Source organism: Ranitomeya imitator, chromosome 1, assembly GCF_032444005.1.
Source record: "Ranitomeya imitator isolate aRanImi1 chromosome 1, aRanImi1.pri, whole genome shotgun sequence".
NCBI classification, from domain to species: Eukaryota; Metazoa; Chordata; class Amphibia; order Anura; family Dendrobatidae; genus Ranitomeya; species Ranitomeya imitator.
In genome coordinates this window covers 304,306,638-304,327,541 of record NC_091282.1, presented here as the reverse complement: position 1 = coordinate 304,327,541, position 20,904 = coordinate 304,306,638, and the positions used below count along the sequence as shown (strand labels likewise).

The 20,904-nt window shown below is 41.6% G+C and overlaps 1 protein-coding gene across 2 annotated transcripts in view; it reads left to right on the top strand.

Moving 5' to 3' along the window:
- Window positions 1–20,904, top strand: part of LOC138670407 (serotransferrin-1-like) — a 192,632-nt gene that overhangs the window by 133,038 nt on the left and 38,690 nt on the right. The window contains exons 9-12 of one of the 2 annotated variants that reach the window (XM_069757703.1): window positions 10,994–11,142; window positions 13,970–14,060; window positions 18,827–18,886; window positions 20,305–20,487. In XM_069757703.1, the coding sequence (XP_069613804.1) occupies window positions 10,994–11,142; window positions 13,970–14,060; window positions 18,827–18,886; window positions 20,305–20,487 (483 nt within the window). The remainder of the gene's footprint in view (window positions 1–10,993; window positions 11,143–13,969; window positions 14,061–18,826; window positions 18,887–20,304; window positions 20,488–20,904) is intronic. The other variant, XM_069757714.1, reaches the window with a different exon arrangement.

Genomic DNA, 20,904 nt, shown 5'->3' with positions numbered 1-20,904 from the left:
CTGTGCTGCAGGAGATTCAGCTGCCTCCTAGCCTGTCACCTCGGCCACTTACACCTACAGAGGGGATGCTTCAACAACTCTCTATTCAGAAACCGGGCTGTGGAGCAGGTTATCTCCCCCCTCTACTAAACCACCCCACAGAAGCCACAGGGGGTGAGCGACGAGTGGAGCTGACCATCAGTGGAGGCCCCAGTGGTTCCCCTATTCTACCAAATATGCGGCCACAAGATAGCCCTGACCCAGACTTGTGGGAAGCTTTTAAGGCCCGTATTAGCAACGTTCCAACTAAAGAGGAACTTGAGGGCTTTATCTCCAGGGTGGAGAACTCCTTTAAAGCTGAAACAATGGCCCTGAGAGGGGATGTCTCAGCTGTGGCGGGCAGAGTCACACTTACTGACACTACTGTGGAAAATCTCTCCAGCAAGATCCTAGCCCTTGAGGATAAACTGTCAGCCCAGATGTCCACCTTTGAGAGCTTTCTAGACCATATGGAGGACTTGGAGAATCGGGAGAGAAGGCAAAATCTGAGAGTGAGGGGTCTACCGGAATCAGTCCAAGCCAGTGACCTAACTGCGACTCTTCAAGCTTTGTTCAATTCCGTTAGGAATACTGCCCCAGAGTTGGGTATTGAATTTGACAGAGCTCATAGGTCGCTGGGTCCTCCCCCTGAGGATGGAGGTCTGCCTAGAGACGTGATTTGTCGTTTTCATAGGTACCAAGTGAAGGAAGAAATCCTCAACTGTTCCAGAAAGACCCAGGAGATCCGATTCCAAGATTACCAATTACAGTTCCTTTCGGATCTGTCACGGAGAACCCTCCAAAAGAGGAGAGCTCTGCGACCTCTACTTAACCTCCTTCGCCAGAGCCAGATCCCCTATTCTTGGGGATATCCGTTCCGCCTTCAGGTTCGGTGGGGAACCCAGATGGTTTCCTTATCTCACCCCAGGGAGCATCATTCATTTCTCTCCCTTCTGAACCTCGAGGATCCGGGCCTACAATTCCCTGACTGGCCTTATCCCGTTGGTCAGGATATGGGCCCTATGCCACAGCGCCGAAAGAGGGCGCGTCGTAACCGTGGAAGAGGCCGCACTAGATCTCGTGGTAGAGGACAGAACTGTAATGATGTATCTGAAGACGGCTGATATGCAAGCGTCCAGTATTTTTGGTTCAGTCGGTTGTGGACCCTTAGGTCTTTGGTCTAGCTTTAGGCAGTAATGGCCGTGTTGATATATGCTTTGCTCTTTTCCCTTGATCATTTTCCCTTCCCTTTCCACTATTCCATTCTCTTCCTTCCCCCTTCATATTCTTCCCCCTCCCTCTCCTCTCCTTTGATTACCCCTTCCCCCCCCCCCCCCCCTTTTTTTCTTCTCCCTTTCCCTCCCCCTCTGGTGGTTCGGTTGTACTGGGTAATTTTGTGTATTTTCTTTGTCTCAGGGAAGTTCGCCGGGGAACATAGTGTGTTATACAGATATATTGTTTATCGAATCCGTCGGTATACGATTTATTTTGTTATATATTGTTTTGACTTTCTTCCTTTCTTCAGTGGAAAGGACACGACCCGTTAAGGGGTTATACGGTTGGTCAAAACCGTGATATTCGTGAAACGACTATACCCCATATCTTAAGTAAGAGTTTTTAATTTTCAGCTCCCCCAGGGGTACAATTTACTGCTACATTCCTTTTTTCTTCTATATTTGCCTACTCTTTTTTTTTTCTTTTTCTTCTAATTTGCTGCGTCTTGTTTTCTGCTCTCTTCTCTCAGGTGGCAGGATAACCCCTTTTTGGGGCCTAACGGTTGGGTACTCGACGTTCTATTGAAAAATGGGTTCCTTAAAATTTGGTTCCCTAAATGTACGGGGATTCAATACTCCCCAAAAACGAAGTCACGTACTTTCAGATATGCACAAGCTAGGGGTTCAGATACTTTTTCTTCAAGAAACTCATTTTAGAACTGACCGGATACCAGTTGTCGTTGGTAGACTTTATGATAGATGGTCCCATAGTTCCAACCCCGATTCGAGGACAAAAGGTGTCTCAATAGCCTTTTGTAAGAATTTAAATATCACATTGATAGACACGGTCATAGATGAAGGGGGACGCTATATTTTTATGAAAGTTAAAGTTGCTGAACGGATCCTGACCCTAGTTAACTGGTATCTCCCGAACCGGGAACAGCCTAAGGTCTGCAGGTCTCTATTGTTGAAACTGTCTTCATTTGCGGAGGGCCAGGTTGTCATAGGTGGAGATTTTAACTTTGTCTTTGATCCCAAACTAGATACCTCCTCTGGTCGGGGGGCGGTCCCATCGAGAAAGGTGAGAGCCCTACAAAAATTCTTACTTAAACTACATCTGATAGATGTCTGGAGAATCCTCAATCCTAGAGGTAAGGATTATACTTTCTATTCTACTCCACATAACTCCTACAGCAGAATTGACCTTTTTCTGGTCAGCAGGGGAGTCTTATCTTGGAGGCCTGATGCCAAAATTGGTAATATGGTTCAGTCGGATCATTGCCCTATTTTTCTATCCTTGGAAATACCTGGGCTGGCTATGAAAAAATTCTCATGGAAATTGAATGGCAACCTTTTACGAGACACCACCTGTTTGAGTGATTTGAAATCTGACATTGCAGCGTTTGCCCATACTCATGCGACAGATCCCACACCTCAGGCAATTAAATGGGAAGCATTGAAGTGCATCATGAGAGGCACCTTAATCAAACATGGGGCTAGAATAAAAAAACTCCAGACTGAGGAAATAGACGCTTTGCTGTCACAAATTCAGACCCTGGAAAGCAGGCATAAGAATTCGAGGTCCTCTGAGACTTTGGTCGAGCTTACTACAAAAAGGCTTGAACTTAAAGGCCTGCTGGATAGACGGTTTATGGGTGACAAGGAAAGAACTAAAGGGTTTTTCTACAAAAGAGCTAATGTTTGTGGGCGCCCTCTAGCACGACTGCTTCATCCCAGATCGGGTCCCACCCTTATCTCATCAATCAAAAATGATAAGGGCCAACTGGTCCATAGTAATGAGGAGATCCTAGAGGTCTTTCAAAAGTTCTATAAATCCCTATACAACATTAGGGGCAGGTTCGCTGATTTGGATCCCACCACGTTGAAAAATAAAATTAAATCTTATATGAATAGGATCAAGGTCCCGTCCCTTCTTGAGGCGGATTTGGCGGTCCTGGAAAAGGACGTAACCCCTGAGGAGCTGGCAGAAGCTGTTAAATCCACGTCCACCTCTAAATGTCCTGGGCCGGATGGGTTCACTCCCTTATTCTATAAATCCCTTCTATCTGACTTGCTTCCCCAAATGGTCCTCACCTTTAATGCGATTTCTGAGGAGAATAGTTTTACCCCCCAGTCCCTAGAGGCTCATATTTCTGTTCTGCCAAAGCCTAATAAAGATCCCCTGCTGGCCGGGAGTTATAGGCCAATCTCCCTGATCAACGTCGATGTAAAATTATTTGCTAAGGTATTGGCTGACAGATTGTCGGGACTTCTCCCATCTATTATTGACCTTGATCAGGTGGGCTTTGTCAGAGGCCGGGAGGCGCGGGACAGCATTATCAGGTCTCTTCTCCTTATTGAGAGGTCCAAGATGCAAAAGTCCCCTCTTTGTCTTCTGTCGATTGACGCGGAAAAGGCCTTTGATAGAGTCCATTGGGATTTTTTACGGGAGACCCTGACCCATATTGGCTTACAATCCAATTTCCTGGGGAAAATTATGTCATTATATTCAAAACCCTCAGCTCGTGTTAGAGTCAATGGATCTTTGTCCGATCGTTTTTATATCCAGAACGGTACTAGACAAGGCTGCCCGTTGTCGCCCCTTTTATATGTTTTAGTTATTGAGCATTTGGCTAAGGCTATCCGAGTTAATGACAGTATCTCAGGGATTCAGGTTGGAAACTCTAACCATAAAACGGCCCTATTTGCCGACGACATCCTCCTCTTCGTCTCTAACCCAGTCGTTTCTTTTCCAGTGCTTATGAAGGAGTTCGAATCCTTCGGGGATTTAAGTAACTTCAAGATTAATTACTCCAAAACTGAGGTCCTAAACATTTCTCTATCTTCTTCCGTGGTGGCTTCCTTGAAGCGGACCTTCCCCTTCAGATGGCAACAGGATCAGATTTCATATCTCGCGGTGAACCTCACCTCGGATCCTCTTCAATTATTTTCTTTGAACCATCAGGTCATTTTGAACAGGGTGGGATCCCTTCTGGAGTCTTACGGCCCATTGAGGCTGTCGTGGCTCGGTAGGATTCAGGTGGTTAAGATGGATATCCTGCCGAGATTTCTTTATATCTATCAGGCGATTCCCATTTGGCCACATAAATTGTTTTTTATTAAAATACAGTCCTTGATTTCCCATTTTATCTGGAAGGGGAAAACACCGAGAGTGAGTTACAAGGTTTTATCTAGGCCACGCCAGTTTGGTGGGGTAGGTCTACCCAACCTCCAAAACTATTGCAGGGCGGCCATATTAGTTCACCTCTTGGACTGGAAATATAAAATTAAATTTAAAAAATGGGTAGAGTTGGAACAAGAATGGTCCGATTTGCCTCTTCATTATCTTCAGTGGATCCCAAAGCAATATGCTCTTCAACGGGGGAAATTTTCTTTCCTAACCTCAGAGGCTATGAGGGCATGGCACTGCAGTGGTGTGAAGGGGTCTGCTCCTTCTGGGGCCAGCCTTCTTACACCTATTTTTTGCAACCCGGCATTTCCTCCGGGCATTCACAGGAAAGCCTTCATGGGTTGGAAATACGAGGATGACATACAAGTTGGTGATATCTTTCAGCGTGGCGAGATTCCCACCTTCTGTTCCCTCCAAACCCAATCTCCCTCCACTAAACTTCTATGGTGGGAGTACTTGCAGGTCCGGTCCTTCCTGGCCTCTTTGAATTTGCCAAGGAGTTCGCACTGTAGACTCTCTCCCTTGGAACTGTTGTTTGCCGGTGGTGACGCCCTGAGCAGGGGAATCTCTTCCCTCTACTCAATTTTTTCAACACCTGACTCTGACGCAAGGCTCTATTTCCAGTCTGCTTGGGAGAAGGATTTAGGGCGAATTCTGTCGGATGAGGAATGGGAGCGTTGCTTCCTGATGAACCATAAACTCCCGAGTTCCAGTGAGGCCTCGGAGAAGGGGTATAAATTGCAATATAGGTGGTACCTGACTCCTGACAGGTTACACAAATTTTCTCCCACAATTTCAAACTGCTGTTGGAGGTGTGGAAATGGCATTGGCTCCCTTTTGCATATCTGGTGGGGCTGCCCCTTGATTAGAACATTCTGGGACCAAGTGTTCAGAAATTATGGTTTGATCACAGGCAAGCACATCACCGGTACTCCGGAGATGGCACTGCTCTCCATGATTCCCGGTTCGGTGAGATCCCAAAAAAAGGACATCCTCAAATTTTGTCTAGCGGCTGCTAGAACGGTGATCCCCCGCCGATGGCGAGACCTGGTCCCCCCCGATATTGTGGAGTGGTTTTCAGAATTTGAAACCATCTTTAGGATGGAGGAAATTGATGCAGACCTTTCACAGACAAGGGTCTCCTTTTTAGGTATCTGGACTGAATGGATTCTATTTAAAGATTCTGCTCGTTTCCCTGACCTGTTTACCTGAATACACCTGTCTATTCTACAGTCGATTACTATGCTACTCTTCCTTTCTTTTCGTGTTCTCATTTTATATTTCTTTTCTTGAGCCCCACCTACTCGGGCTCCCCCCTCTATTTCCTCTTCTTTCAATCTCCCCCCTGGGTGAGCTGTTCACCTTTCACCAGCTCAGTGTGATAGGTCTGTACCATGATTTATCAGTTACTTTTATAATGATACTATTTGCGTGCATGTCTCGCTCTAGGGGACATGGGCGAACTGATTTTAGGTATGCTTTATTTTACTCACGGTAAGGAAAGTCCTTGCCTGTTGCGGGGGAAAGGAGTTATTGCTTATATGTTAAAGATACCGTAGTCATTCTAGAGGGTTTACTCCCTCTAATTTTTTTTTTTTTATTTTTTTTATTTCTCTCTTTTATGTAAGATTTATGCAAGGTTTGTGAACGAGTGTTTTTTGTGTTACTCTTCTCGAATTGTATATTATAAGAAAAAGTACTTTGATCATTGACGTAGTTTTCAACTACTGTTTTTCTTGTAAAATTCTCTTCTCTCTAATAAAAATATATTTAACCAAAAAAAAAAAAATATGACTGATGTATGATATATAATTGGGTCATTCTATTATTGACTGATGGGGACACTCCAATCGGAGATTCAAGAATTTCCTCCCAATCCTCATCTTCAGCATCAGGAATGAGAGCTTCCCACCTTCCCTTAATTGACACAATAGCAGAATTGGTTCCCACCAATAGCATGTATGTGCATAAAGCTGAGATGAGACCCTGGGGACCTTGCGATTTAATAATTCCTATCAAAGGGAAAGATGAGATAATTTGAGTCAAACTCAAAGTGGATGACTTTTTTAATTTGTCTCCAAACTGACCGTGCTAATTTAAGTAGAGGTAGTAATCGAGGGACACAGGTTTTATTTATTTCTAAGAAACCTAATGGGCAATCCACCTTTGCAGCATGCATTAAGTGACTTTCTGAGTTGGGTAGGTGATTGTCGGGCAACCTATTACTCAAAGCCTTAATTTGTCCGGCTAGGTAATATAAATAGAAATCCGGCAATGCCACTCCCCCATCTGTTTGGACCTCTGTAGAGTAGAGAGTTTAAGTTTGGGTCTGCCTTTCCCCCATATGAAAGACGTGGTCAAGGAATTTAGATTTGTGAAGAAGCATTTAGGAATCAACACCGCACTATGTTAGAGAGAATAGTTGAGTTTAGGAAGTAAAACCATTTTAATTAAGCTTATACAACCAGCTACAGATAGCGGAAGTTTACCCCACAAGGCAAATTTAATTTTGACTAATTCCAGTAGAGAAATAATATTAAGTTGTAGATCAAGCTCACTGTCTTTGGATATGTTAATACCTAGATATTTAAAATGAGACACCATAGGCAGCGAAGACAAAGTAGCAGGGTGAGTCATTGGGCTATGAGAGAGAGGCAATAGGGCGGATTTATCCCAGTTAATATATAATCCGGAGCATTTACTAAATTTATCTATAATAGTAACCGCATGTGGGAGCGTCTCTTCTGCCCTATCCATGGATAAAATCATATCATCAGCATATAAGCCAATAGTCTCTAAATGGTCGGCTATATTTATACCCACAATATTTGGAGAGGACCACATGCGTATAGCCAATGCCTCAATCGCAAGAGCAAAGATAGCTGGGGATAAGGGGCACCCCTGACGTGTCCCTCTAGATTGGAAATAATTTTGTATCCAAATCCAGCTTTAAACTTCTCCACAACAGTATCACGGAACTGCCTGTTGTGTTCCTTGGTCTTCATGATGCTCTCTGTGCTTCAAACAGAACCCTGAGACTAACACAGAGCAGATGCATTTATATGGAGACTTGATTACACACAGGTGGATTATATTTATCATCATTAGGCATTTAGGACAACATTGAATCATTCAGAGATCCACAATGAACTTCTGGAGTGAGTTTGCTGCACTGAAAGTAAAGGTGCCTAATAATATTGCACGCCCCACTTTTCAGTTGTTGAATTTCCACAAAAATTTAAAATAACTAATAAATTTCGTTCAACTTCACAATTGAGTTCGACTTGTTGTTGATTCTTCACCAAAAATTTACATTTGGTATCTTTATGTTTGAAGCATGATATGTGGGAAAAGGTTGAAAAGTTCCAGGGGGCCGAATACTTTTGCAAGGCACAGTAATTGTGTGGTACTCAATTAATTCAAGGGAATGATCAAAGAAAGAACCTAACCAGGATGCATACCGTATATACTCGAGTATAAGCCGATCCGAGTATAAGCTGACCCCCTAATTTTGCCACAAAAAAACTGGGAAAACTTAATGACTCGAGTATAAGCCTAGGGTGGAAAAAAAATGCAGCAGCTACTGGTAAATTTCAACAATAAAAATAGACACCAATAAAAGTAAAATTAATTGAGACATCAGTAGTTTAAGTGTTTTTGAATATCCATATTGAATCAGGAGCCCCATATAATGCTCCATACAGTTCATGATGGGCCTCATCAGATGCTCCATACAAAATACGCCCCATATAATGCTCCATACAGTATATGATGGGCTCCATAAGATTCTCCATATTAAAATATGCCCCATATAATGCTGCACAAATGTTGATTATGACCCCATAAGATGCTCCATACAGACATTTGCCCCATATAATGCTGCACAAATGCTGATTATGGCCCTATAAGATGCTCCAAAGAGATATTTGCCCCATATAATGCTGCACATAGCCCCATAAGATGCTCCATACAGATATTTGCCCCATATAATGCTGCACATGGCCCCATACAGATATTCGCCCCTTATAATGCTGCACATGACCCCATAAGATGCTCCATACAGATATTTGCCCCATATAATGCTGCACATGGCCCCATAAGATGCTCCATACAGATATTTGTCCCCATATAATGCTGCACATGGCCCCATAAGATGCTCCATAGAAATATTTGCCCCCATATAATGCTGCACATGGCCCTATACAGATATTTGCCCCATATAAAGCTTCTCATGGCCCCATAAGATGCTCCATACAGATACTTGCCCCATTTGCTGTTGCTGCGATTAAAAAAATAAAAAATCACATACTCACCTCTCAGGCCCCCGGCACTTGCTATACTCACCTTTCCCATTCCACCGTCGGCGCCGCTGTGTCTTCCCCGTCCTGTGCACTGACTCTTCAAGCAGAGGGCGGCACACACTAATCATGTCATCGTGCCCTCTGACCTGAGGATCAGTGCAGAAGACGGGAAAGACGCAGCAGTCCCGGCAGTGGAACGGGGAGCAGGTAAATATCGCGCACTGCATTATACTCACCTGCTCCCGGCACGGTTCCTGGACGTCTGTTCCCCAGCGCTGACAGCTTCTTCCTGTAGTGAGCGGTCACACGGCACCGCTCATTACAGTAATGAATATGCGGCTCCACCCCCCTGGGTATGACTCGAGTATCAGCCGAGAGGGGCAATTTCAGCCTAAAAAGATGGGCTGAAATTCTCGGCTTATACTCGAGTATATACGGTAAGTGCATCAGTGTTGTATAGAATTACGGTAGATGGCACAGGTGGCAGTGTCACAAATGACCTTAAGGATATTACACAGGAAAATAAGTCATTGATTGGTTGCAGACCCCATCATCTGTTTAATCTGCTGAATTGCTACTCTGTCTGGTCAACTGGATCTCCTAATTGGCCAGAACAGTTAGCTCTGTAATCTTGGCTGTGTTGCGTGTGCACTGCCCAGGGTCAGATGGTCTGCACTGGGATAGTCACAGGTAAGTTTGTGGCTCAAAAGTGTTATCACCATAAAGACATTTAAGTAGACATTGTGATAATAAAATACAGTTGTGTGAAAAAAATATTTGCCCTCTTCTCAATTTCCCATTCTTTTACATGTTTGTCACACTTAAATGATTCAAAATCACCAGACATATTTAAATATGAAACAGGGCCCAGTGTGAAAAATTGATTGCCCTTCCCCCTTGAAACATAATTTAACTGTGATTTTTCACATCTTTGGGCGTTCAAATTTCCTAGCAACACCCAGGCCTGATTGCTACCACACCTATTATCAATTAAGAAATCACTTACATAGGACCTGCCTGACAAAGTGAAGTAGACCAAAGGACCTCAAAAGCTAGACATCATGCCACAATCTAAAAAAATTCTATAACAAATAAGAAACAAAGTGAATAAGATTTATCAGTCTGGAAAATGTTATAAAACCATTTCTAAAGCTTTAGGACTCCAGCATATCACAGTGAAAGTCATTATCCACAAATGGCAAAAACATTAAACTGTGGTGATCCTTCACAGAAGTAGCCAGCCAACCAAAATTACCCCAATAGCTGGTCTGGAGCTTCAGGACTTGGAAGACTTGCTGTGGTAAATTAAGCCATGAATTCTGCTGTCTACCAAAAAATCCTGAAGGAGAATCTCTGGCCATCTGTTCAAGCTCACACTTGGGTTATGCAGCAGAACAATGATCCAAAACACACCAGCAAGTCCACCTCTGAATGGCTTAAGAAAACAAAATTAAGACTTTAGAGAAGCCTAGTCAAAGTCCTGACCTTAATTTGATTGAGATGCTGTGGCATGACATTAAAAAGGTGGAAATCCTTCAATGTAGCCGAATTAACATAATTCTGCAAATATGAGTGGGTCAAAATTCTTCCAGAGCGTTGTAAAAGACTCATTGCCAGTGATTGATTGCAAACACTTAATTGCAGTTATTGGTGTTAAAGGTGGCCCAACAAGTTATTAGGTTTAGGGGGCAATCACTTTTTCACACAGGGCCCTTTAGGTTTGGATTTCTTTTTTCCTTAATAATAAAGACCTTCATTTAAAAACTGCACTTTTTGATTACTTTTGTTATATTTGTCAAATTTTTACATTTGTTTGGTGAGCTGAAACATTAAAGTCTGACAAACATGCAAAATAATAGGAAATCAGGAAGGGGTAAACACTTGTTCACACAATTGCACATTGTATGGTTAGCACAGCAGCCTTGCAGCGCTGGGGTCCTGGGTTCTAATCCCACCCAGGACAACATCTGCAAAGAGTTTGTATGTTCTCTCCGTGTTTGCGTGGGTTTCCTCCGGGCACTCCGGTTTCCTCCCACATTCCAAAGACATACCTAAAGGGATTCTAGATTGTGAGCCCCATCGGGGACAGTGATGATAATGTGTGAAAAACTGTAAAGCGCTGCGGAATATGTTAGCGCTATATAAAAATAAAGATTATTTATTTATTTATTGTATTAATTAGACCACATTAAATAAACAAGAAATTGGTTTAAAAGGATTTTGGAAATGCTTTCCATGCCGGACCATAACTGTACACATCTCTATGTCAGGTATCTCTCTGGATCACAGTGTTATCCGTTGGTGTTGTATTAGTTCAGCTGAGCTGAGGAAGTGTGAAGACTGGGCACTTAGCATAAGATCTGACCCTTTGGTTTGTGTCCAAGCAACATCTCTATCTGGATGTATTGAAATGATTAAGGTATACATACTAAATACAAAAAATGACCCTTCAGGCAGGGGCGTACATAGAAATCATGGGGCCCATAGCAGAAGTTTTTCTTGGGCACCACCCCCACCAAAATAATAAAAATAATATTTGATGGGGTAATAGAAAAGCATAACTCACAACTTTGCAGCCCTTACAAAGTAATTTTCCTCCCATTGAAGCCCCTAGATTCCCATTTTATTGCCCTGATAAAGTATAATGCCAACAACGGTGACCCCCCAAACATAGTATGATATCCCCACAGTTAATTCCTCCACAGTACCCTACACACGCTCAGTATGATGGCCTTACTGTACCATCCCTCTCCCCCCAGGCAAAGTATGGTGAGTGGCCCCAAATAGTATGATAGCCCAATTGTGACCCCCCACACATCCCTCCATACAGTATAATGGCCCCCACACAGTATGATGGCCCCAACAAAACCATCCACACAATATAATGGCCCCCACTAGCCCTCAAAACAGCATAATGGCCCCACACAGATTTAAATACAAACCTTCATACTGTATAATTGCTCGGATACAGTATAATGGACTCCAAATTGCTCTGCAAACAGTATAATGACCCCCACATAGCCCTCCAAAGAATATAATGCCTAGTCTTATAGATATGCAAATAGTATAATGAACCCCCACATAGGCATACAAACAGTATAGTGGCCCCATATAGTCATCCAGACAGTATAATAGTCCCCTCATACCCCTCCATAAAGTATAACAATTCCCCATAACTTTACATATGCTGTAGCATAAGGGCAGCCACCTAGCCCTCCAAATATTAGAATTGCCCTCACCTAGCCCTCTAAATATTAAAATGTCCACCACATATCCTTCCATATAGTATAAAGGATAGCATCCAGTAGTATTATGGACCCCACATTGCCTTCCATATAATATAATGGGCACACATTGCTTTCCATACAGTATAATGGACCCCACATAGTCCTACATACAGTATAATGGACCCCACTTTGCATTTCATACAGTTTGAGCCCTGCATAGTTCTCCATACAGTATAATGGACCTCATTATAGTCCTCCATAGAGAATAATGGCAACACATAGTCTTCATACAATATAATGGACCTCACATAGCTTTCCATACAGTATAGTGGGTACCACATAGTCCTCCATACAGTATAATCGGAACCACATAGTCCTCCATACAGTATGATGGTCCTCACATAGTCCTCTATACAGTATAATGGACTGCTATTAACCATATATATCCAGGTTAATAGCAATATCCAACGTAATAGGTTCCCTTTAAGAATTCCACATATTGTGAACACGTAATATAATGGAAAATATCTGCATCTGTGTTAGTAGTTATTGACTAAACACAGTTAATGGGGTGCTCACAGTACTAATGTAGGTGCTCTGGAGAAATATAAATAGTCTATAACGATGAACTCCGGCACTCAGAAATAAGGTTCATATAGTTCTTTAATTAGAAAACCATAATTTTCCATAATCAGCAAACTTCATATGATGCCATTGAAAATGTAGACATGATGATTTTGTTTCACAGACAATTTATACAACGTTTCGGCTATATGCCTTTATCAAGTTAAGTCTGTATTTCTGAAACATACAAAAATAAAATTACATTATATCCGCTGATATGGTAAACAATGAAGGGAAAAAGGAGAAAAAAAGGTAAAAAAATGACCTTTTTTTCTCCTTTTTCCCTTCATTGTTTACCATATCAGCGGTTATAATGTAATTTTATTTTTGTATGTTTCAGAAATACAGACTTAACTTGATAAAGGCATATAGCCGAAACGTTGTATAAATTGTCTGTGAAACAAAATCATCATGTCTACATTTTCAATGGCATCATATGAAGTTTGCTGATTATGGAAAATTATGGTTTTCTAATTAAAGATCTATATGAACCTTATTTCTGAGTGCCGGAGTTCATCGTTACAGTAGTTATTGACTGTTCATTCAAAAATAAAAAAGCAAATTTGGCCAAGCATATATTTTTCTATCATGCATGTTTTTCTATCTTGACTAATATCGTTTTTGCCGCTAGACCCCTCTAGCCTTTTTTACTCATATTCTCTCATCTCTTTTAGGCTCTGAAACATTTTATTTATTACACAAACATTATTCAATTTTTTTAAAATTGTATTACACTATTATTATTATTGGTGGATTTTTTTATTTTATTTTTGTATGTTCCAACTTCATATCTGTGCCCATTATTTTGGTTTGAGGATGTGATCTATTCTTGCAAATTATCTTGGGCTGAGATATATTGTCATACACACCTTTTGTTTTTGTTTTTTTTTTTAATGTTTCTAATCGCTGTGTTTTATTTTTTATTTTTTTCATAATAATTCAAATTTTTTATGTGCAGTCTTCCTTTTGCATATACATTTTGTTTTCCATTCATTGCTTTTGGGGCTGCCTGAGGTAGCTGGTCTCGGCTTCATTGTAGTGAGGCATTTCAGAGTCTCTTTCTCAGTTTTGTTGGGAGATCTAAGCGATCGGACCCAGAGCAGTCAGCAAGTTTAGGTGCAAAAAAACCAATTAAAACCTTTTCTTTTTAAACATGGTACATGGACTTTCATTTTATTTTTGCAAGCATTATAAAAGCATTGAAAGGTATCTGTCACAAGATTTTTGCAATATAAACAAGATAAACAAGATACAATAATAAATGCATCCCCCAGTCTCATCAGGTCTAAGAGATCTATGTGCAGTATGTTTGGTTTGTGCTCTTTGGTTATATAGTGATATCTTGGGGTGGATCCTCTAAATAAAAATGTTTATTCTGTGTTTTTTTTTACTTAGAGTAATGAGGCAGATGCCGTTACATTAGATGCCACTCATGCATACATTGCTGGAAGGTGTGGACTACAACCAGCTGCAGTGGAATACTGGGGTGAGGATAATGCATTATATACTACACACATACATACTATGAAGGTCAGTGTTACCTTTACCTTACTATAATATTTTTCACATACTATACACTTTAAAAGGCTTTAAAAGGTAACATTATGCTGCAAAAATATCAATAACAAACTGTATAATCTATAATGTTTTAAAATCTTCTCATAATGGTCCTTCGGGTTTGGCCAAACTTTATAAAAAGTTTGGTTTGGGTACCACAACAGTCCTGGCTCACAGTGATGACGTGACCTCTACAATGACAGAGGTTATTCGCAATCATTTTTTAAGGGCGTAACATCATCACTTGTGAGAAATGACCTTGAATAACCTCTGGAGACTTGTTCTCGCGGTCATGGCTCACTGTCGTTACTGATGTCATCGTCACTTGCAGACAATTTTTTTTTATTAATAAATGGGTAAACCAGAGAATGTGTGGGGGAGTCTTTATTCAAATAAAAAAATTTCCTTTGTGTGTATTTTTTTCTTTTAACTTATTTGGCTAGTAATGGGGCTTCAGACAGACGCCTCTCCATTAGTAACCTATGGGCTTGATGTCACCTGACATTACCAAGCTGACATCAGCACCATAAACAATTACACCATTTTATACCACACTAGGGTAATCAGGAAGAGCCGAGGCTAAGCGCCAGAATTGGCGCATCTAAGGGATTCGCCATTTCTGGTGCAGCTGAGGACTGCTAGCTATTTTTAGTCTGGGAGGGGGGCAATATCCATGGCCTTTCCCAGCCTATTAATATCAGTCAGTAGCTGTCTGCTTTTCTTTAGTTGGTTATCAAAAATAGGGGGAACCCCACATAATTTTTTTTGGCGTCTCCCTATCTACTATATAATTGTCTAAGGGTCACTTCCGTCTGTTTGTCTGTCTGTCTGTCACGGAAATCCCGCGTCACTGATTGGTCGCGGCCCAAGGCACTGTCCAGCCGCGAATTGGCCCCTTCCTACTTCCCTGCAGTCAGTGCCCCCTCCAAACGCCCCCCCAGTCAGCGCCCACATAGCGTTAACCGGATTGCCTTACGCTGCGGCATAACGTGGTGTAAGGTAGTCCGTTAACACAACTTTTGACTATTGATGCTGCCTATGCAGCATCAATTGTAAAAACATATAATGTTAAAAATTATTTAACAAAATAAAAATTCATTATATACTCACCCTCTGGTGGCCCCCGGATCCAGCCCAGGCCTTTCCGGCTCCTCGCGCGCGGCTCCGGTCCCCAGAATGCAATGCGGCAATGACCGGAGATGACGTGGCGGACTCGAGAGACAGCTACATCATCACGTGTTATTGCCGCAATGCATTCTTGGGACCGGAGCGGCAAATAAACTACATACATATTCTAGAATACCCGATGCGTTAGAATCGGGCCACCATCTGGTATATAATAACCAGCTAAGGCAAATCAGACAGCTGCAGGTTGATATTAATAAGCTGGGAAGATGCACAGATATTAGCCCTTCCCAGGCTAAAAATACCAGCTCATCTGGTTTTAAGAATGAAGGGGACCGCATGTCGTTTTTATATTGTCAGGCTGGGTCACATGCTTCGCAGGCCAATCACAGCCATGCCATTACTTGACATGACTGTGATAAAGCCGGAAGTGCCCACAGCCTTGAAGCTTGTTGTTTGGCTGTTCTGCAACCTTTCAACAAGCTTTACTAGACTTCTGGACTCGAAGAGGAAACTGGATATATGGTAAGTAGTCAGTGTTCGAGGTCCAGTACCAGACACTAGAAATCCGGTATGAACCCTGAACTTTCGTACGAACCCTGAATTTTCCAGTCCAGATTCGCTCACTCCTACTCATAAGCCATTTTCATGGTAAAATGGTGAAACTGCAACAATGTTGCACATTATAGTGAAAACCTAGGCCATTAAAGGGGTGGTCCGGAGGTCAAATAAATTTTAATCTAAATCCCTATCTATTTGATGCCGTAATCTAAACAAATTTCTAATATGCTTGCATTAAGAATGCCCTACCTTTTCCTATCCACACTATTTAACAGCTATTGTACTTTTTTCCCTACTTCCTGTGAGATCACGATTCGTTTGAAAATCTCAGTGGATGCTGGAATATTCAAAGGAAGTGTAATCAGAGAATGGCAGAGGCTGCGGTCACTGTTACAGCCCCTGCCACCTTGCTGAAATGAAGAGCCATCAGTGACGCTATTTTCATGGGCGGTGCTAGTCTCTGCTGTTTCCTTACACGCTTTAATCGTGGGAAATGCACAATGACAGCGCATACTCTGTGTTGACAACTCAGCCCTGTAATTACAAGCTGGCAACACAGACGAGAGGGTGGTGTCAGGATTCCCAGCAAGTGACTGTGGAGGCAGTGCTGGACTCTGCACACCAGGTACCCTGACACTACGCTCTGACACTGCGGACTCCTCTGTGTTGAAACTGTCAAATACTTTTCTTCTCCTTAGCCACCTCTTTGTTGGTTTACTTTATATCAAAATTTATCTGTTAAGCCACATTCTCTTTTCTCTGAACCATGCTTTATTTTCTACTCAGTTTTTAAAAATCACTAGTGAGGAGCAACAAGAAAAAAAATGTTTTCAAAAGATATAATAAATCTGATTCAAGGCATGCATGCCAAATTTCTCCACCTTTGCTAATCTCCTCACATAGATTTGGTGTGCATGCCATATTGTGTTTTTCTCATAGCTTTTCCCAATTAACATAGTAACATAGTAACATAGTTAGTAAGGCCGAAAAAAGACATTTGTCCATCCAGTTCAGCCTATATTCCATCATAATAAATACCCAGATCTACGTCCTTCTAATTCCCATTTAAAACCATGATCATCCGTAAATGTTCATGCTGTTTTAAGGGACAAACATAGGAATAAATGATTGAATATGTATATAATTGTTAGTTATACCTATATTATTTAGTATCAACTCTCACATTTTTTACTCCGTTTAACTTTCCGGGATCAAAAACTGTATGTGTGAATCTGTGAATCAACCCTAAAGAGAAAAGTTTTAGGAACAAATCTATCTAAAGGAATCCTTTAAAAATCCACCATCTGAAACATATTTAGAATTGAGAGTCCTCAGTGGTTGATACCTTTAAATGGCTGACTGAAAACATGATAACAAATTGCAAGCTTTCCAGACTACTCAGGTCTCTTCATCAGGCATAGACTAATACAAAATCTGAAGAATCACATATTTATACACAACACAGCACAGAATGAATGCATCATTATGGAAGTGGGATAAACAGCTGTGTCCATAAATAATAGTTCATAGATAAGGAGTGTGAAAGTTTTATCGTCCTCTGATTGGGGTCTGATTCTGTGTTGTGATGACCTCACAAAGACTGAGGAGCAAATTCCTTAATTGTTGGAAAAAGACATAAATCAATGCGACACATTCATTCCTGCACTGAGTGTGTCAAAGGTTGTCATGGGTTTATACTCCCAGACTCTCCTGTCTTTCTGATTTTTGAAGTTAACTTTTAATACAAGTAATTTCATGTCCATGGTGCTGTGATCAGGGAGACAAAAATGTATTGCCACAGATAGATCCATTCTTTTTTTTTTTATTGTGTGGCGATGAGAATTCATCCTTGTTCTCAGTTTTTGCCCCATCTCCCCTACATACAGACCACCCGCTAGACATTTGGTACATATTATTAGGTACACCTCATTAGATGTGATGCAGCTAAAAGTACCTGGGATCTTGTAATCCTGACATGAGTTGGGGATCTTTATCTTGTCCGTGATCATTATAAATGACCATGTTTTACATTTGTTCTCGTTGCAAGGAAAGGTTCCTGTAAGGCTGGGTTCACATTGCGCTATGGCAGTCCGTTAGACGGACTACGTTACACTGCGGCATAACGCGGTGTAACATAGTCCTCTAATGCCGACATAAACTCCAATGTCGGACGCATCGCTAGCGCGCGATAGCGCTAGCCATGTGCCGTCATTGAGTGACGGACCCTGAGACGCGGGCTGCAGCGTTTCCGGATCCGTCACTGCTAGCGCAGATAGAGCTAGCAGATGCTCTATCTGCGCTAGCGATGTGCCAAAGTCGGCACTTGCGTTCCAGCAGCCCGTTTAACGTATGTGTTGAACGGGCTGCTGTAACACAGTGTGAACCCGGCCTAACTGTTGGAGAGGACAGGGAGTTTCTGAAAATGATGCTTCTTAGATTTGGGGGCAGCCTGAAACACAGTAGTGGGGGGTCTGGAAATATGGATTGTAAAAGGGCATGTTTTTGTAGTAATGGTTGTAATTTCCGTGCAGCTCCCCTTAGCACTTCCAGATTAGGATTGTAGGCGACCACTAGAGGCACCTGATTATTTTCTTCTTTAGCTTTGTAATGTAGGAGATGATTCCTTGATATTCTGGTGGCTCTTGTAATTTGGTTTTCAATTGTTTTTGGATGGTAGCCCTGATTCAAAAAGGTCTTTCTGAGGTGACCAAGGTGTTTGTCTCTAACCATGGTGTTGGAAGATATACGATTGGATCTGATGGCTTGGCTGTAGACAATAGAGTTTTTTATGTGCTTTGGATGATTTTTCAGATTTTGTATTAGTCTATGCCTGATGAAGAGACCTGAGTAGTTTTGAAAGCTTGCAATTTGTTACCATCTTTTCAGTTAGCAACCACTGAGGACTCTCAATTCTACAGTAAATATTTTGCTATCTACTGGCTAACAAAGTACAAAGATATTTATCTTTCCTGTACCATGTGAAACAATCTTTATTTTGTATTCCCATAGGTGATCATTCTGACTGCCTTGGAGATCCTAAAGAGCTCCTACAGGGTCTGATAGAGAGAGGTATGAAATAATAATGATAATATGATAAATATTGATCAAAAATTACCCTTATATCGCAATACATGTTAAATCCCATGTAGCAAGCACACCTAGATTGTGACCTGGTCACCTTTAGGCTACGTTCCCACTATTGAGCATTTGGTGAGTTTTTGATGGTGCAGAATATCTGCACCTATTATTTAAATTAAGTTACTTGCAGATTTTTTTAATTACATTTTCTTGTGCACTTTTATAACATGCTTTTAGAGTTTTTTATTTTTTTATCTCTTGTTAATACGTCATGCTTGAAATAAACTGCTTTGATTTTGCTATTTTCTGATATTTGGCTTGACAAAACTTTATTGATATACTTAGGTGCGGATAACATGCATTTTCATGCTTGCAGATTACATGCATTTGGACGCTTCACCGCCGCGGAAACTCACCTAAGACGCATGTGCGTTTTTTTACCTGCTGATTTTCCGCATCTAATTCAAGTCTATGGGTAAAACCCGCACAGAAAACTCAGTGTAAACACAAGAGAAGTTGAAAGAAATTGTAGAGTACAGTATCAGTACCAAATCTTACCCACATGCTGCATAAAAATATCTGCACTGAATACAAACGTGGATATTGATTTGCAGTAAAAAAATACTAAATCCACTGCACAAAAATATTTACTGCGGATCTCCACTTTTGCAATGTATGGAGTCAAATCTGCAGCAAAACCCATGACAAATTCACATAACTTATGTAGATTTTGGGGCCACGGATTTTTCTATAGACTTTCACTCTGAATTTCAGCAAGTTGAGATCTTTCTATGAGGAGTTTATACAGAAAATATACCAGAAAATTATTTTTTCGTTACACAAATGATAAACTTTATTTAAAGAAACTGTAATGTCTGGTACCGATTGGTAATAATTGTGTTCTTAAATGTAAAGTTTGCTTAACAATTCCATGTGTTAGGCTTTGTTCACATTTGTGTTACTTCTGTTTAAAAGGGGTTTTGTTACTTTTAACCAGGCAGAACATTGTATGAAGCTGATCTATTTAATGTAGTCGTAAAGAGAAACCTAGCACAGCCATAAGGCCGTGAAGGAAAAATATTGATCCTACAGGTATGACCCGGTGGATCATGCCATGGAAGTGTGCGGACAGTTAAGCCAAAGCTCTGCCCGCCCCATAAGGGGCAACAGACCAACCCATTGTGAAACAAAATCTTGAGGCAATTGGCTATCATAGTGGATGATGTCTCTGCCACATGCAGCTGTCTGCACCATCTGGTCTCGCCCTATTATTATAGATTATAATGGATTCTATAAATGGATGACAGCTGATTAGAACTATTCTAAACTTTGTAACTTGGATGCAAGGAATCTTACATGTAATTAGAGGCTGTAAAACATGGTAACTCACACTGTAAATATCTTTTTAGGGTTCCCTCCTCTTTATGCAGTGGCTGTCAGTAAAAAAAGTATGAAAGCTGTGAACCTTCTTGATCTGGGAGGTCGTCGCTCCTGCCATGGCAGCTTGTACAGTCCTGCAGGGTGGCTCCTGCTCTCCAGATACACTGTTCGGGCAGCGGTGAATGAAACATGGGATTGTGACCTTAATTCAGGTAGTACAACAGTGAAGTGCCATAAACTGGGCACATGTATATGTGTCTTTATATAATGCCTTTAAGACAACACAAAAAAAATGTAATCTGGAAATTTAGACCGTCGTGAGACAGGTTAGTTTTACCCTACTGATGACGTGTTGCAATAGCAATCCTGCTCAGTACAAGAGCAACCACAGGTTCATTTGGTGTGTTTGCTAGGATGAGGAGCCAATGGGGCGAAGCCACCATCTGTGGGATTATGACTGAACGGCTCTAAGTCAGAATCCCCCCTAAACGTGACGGTACAGCGGTACCGAGGAGCCCATCCAGGCAAGGGATAACAAGGGGCCACAAGCCTACAGCAAGTAACGCCGCATGCCCCGCAAACCGGAAAGTGGCCCGAAACCCTGCTGCCTCTATCCTGTTGCACACTTA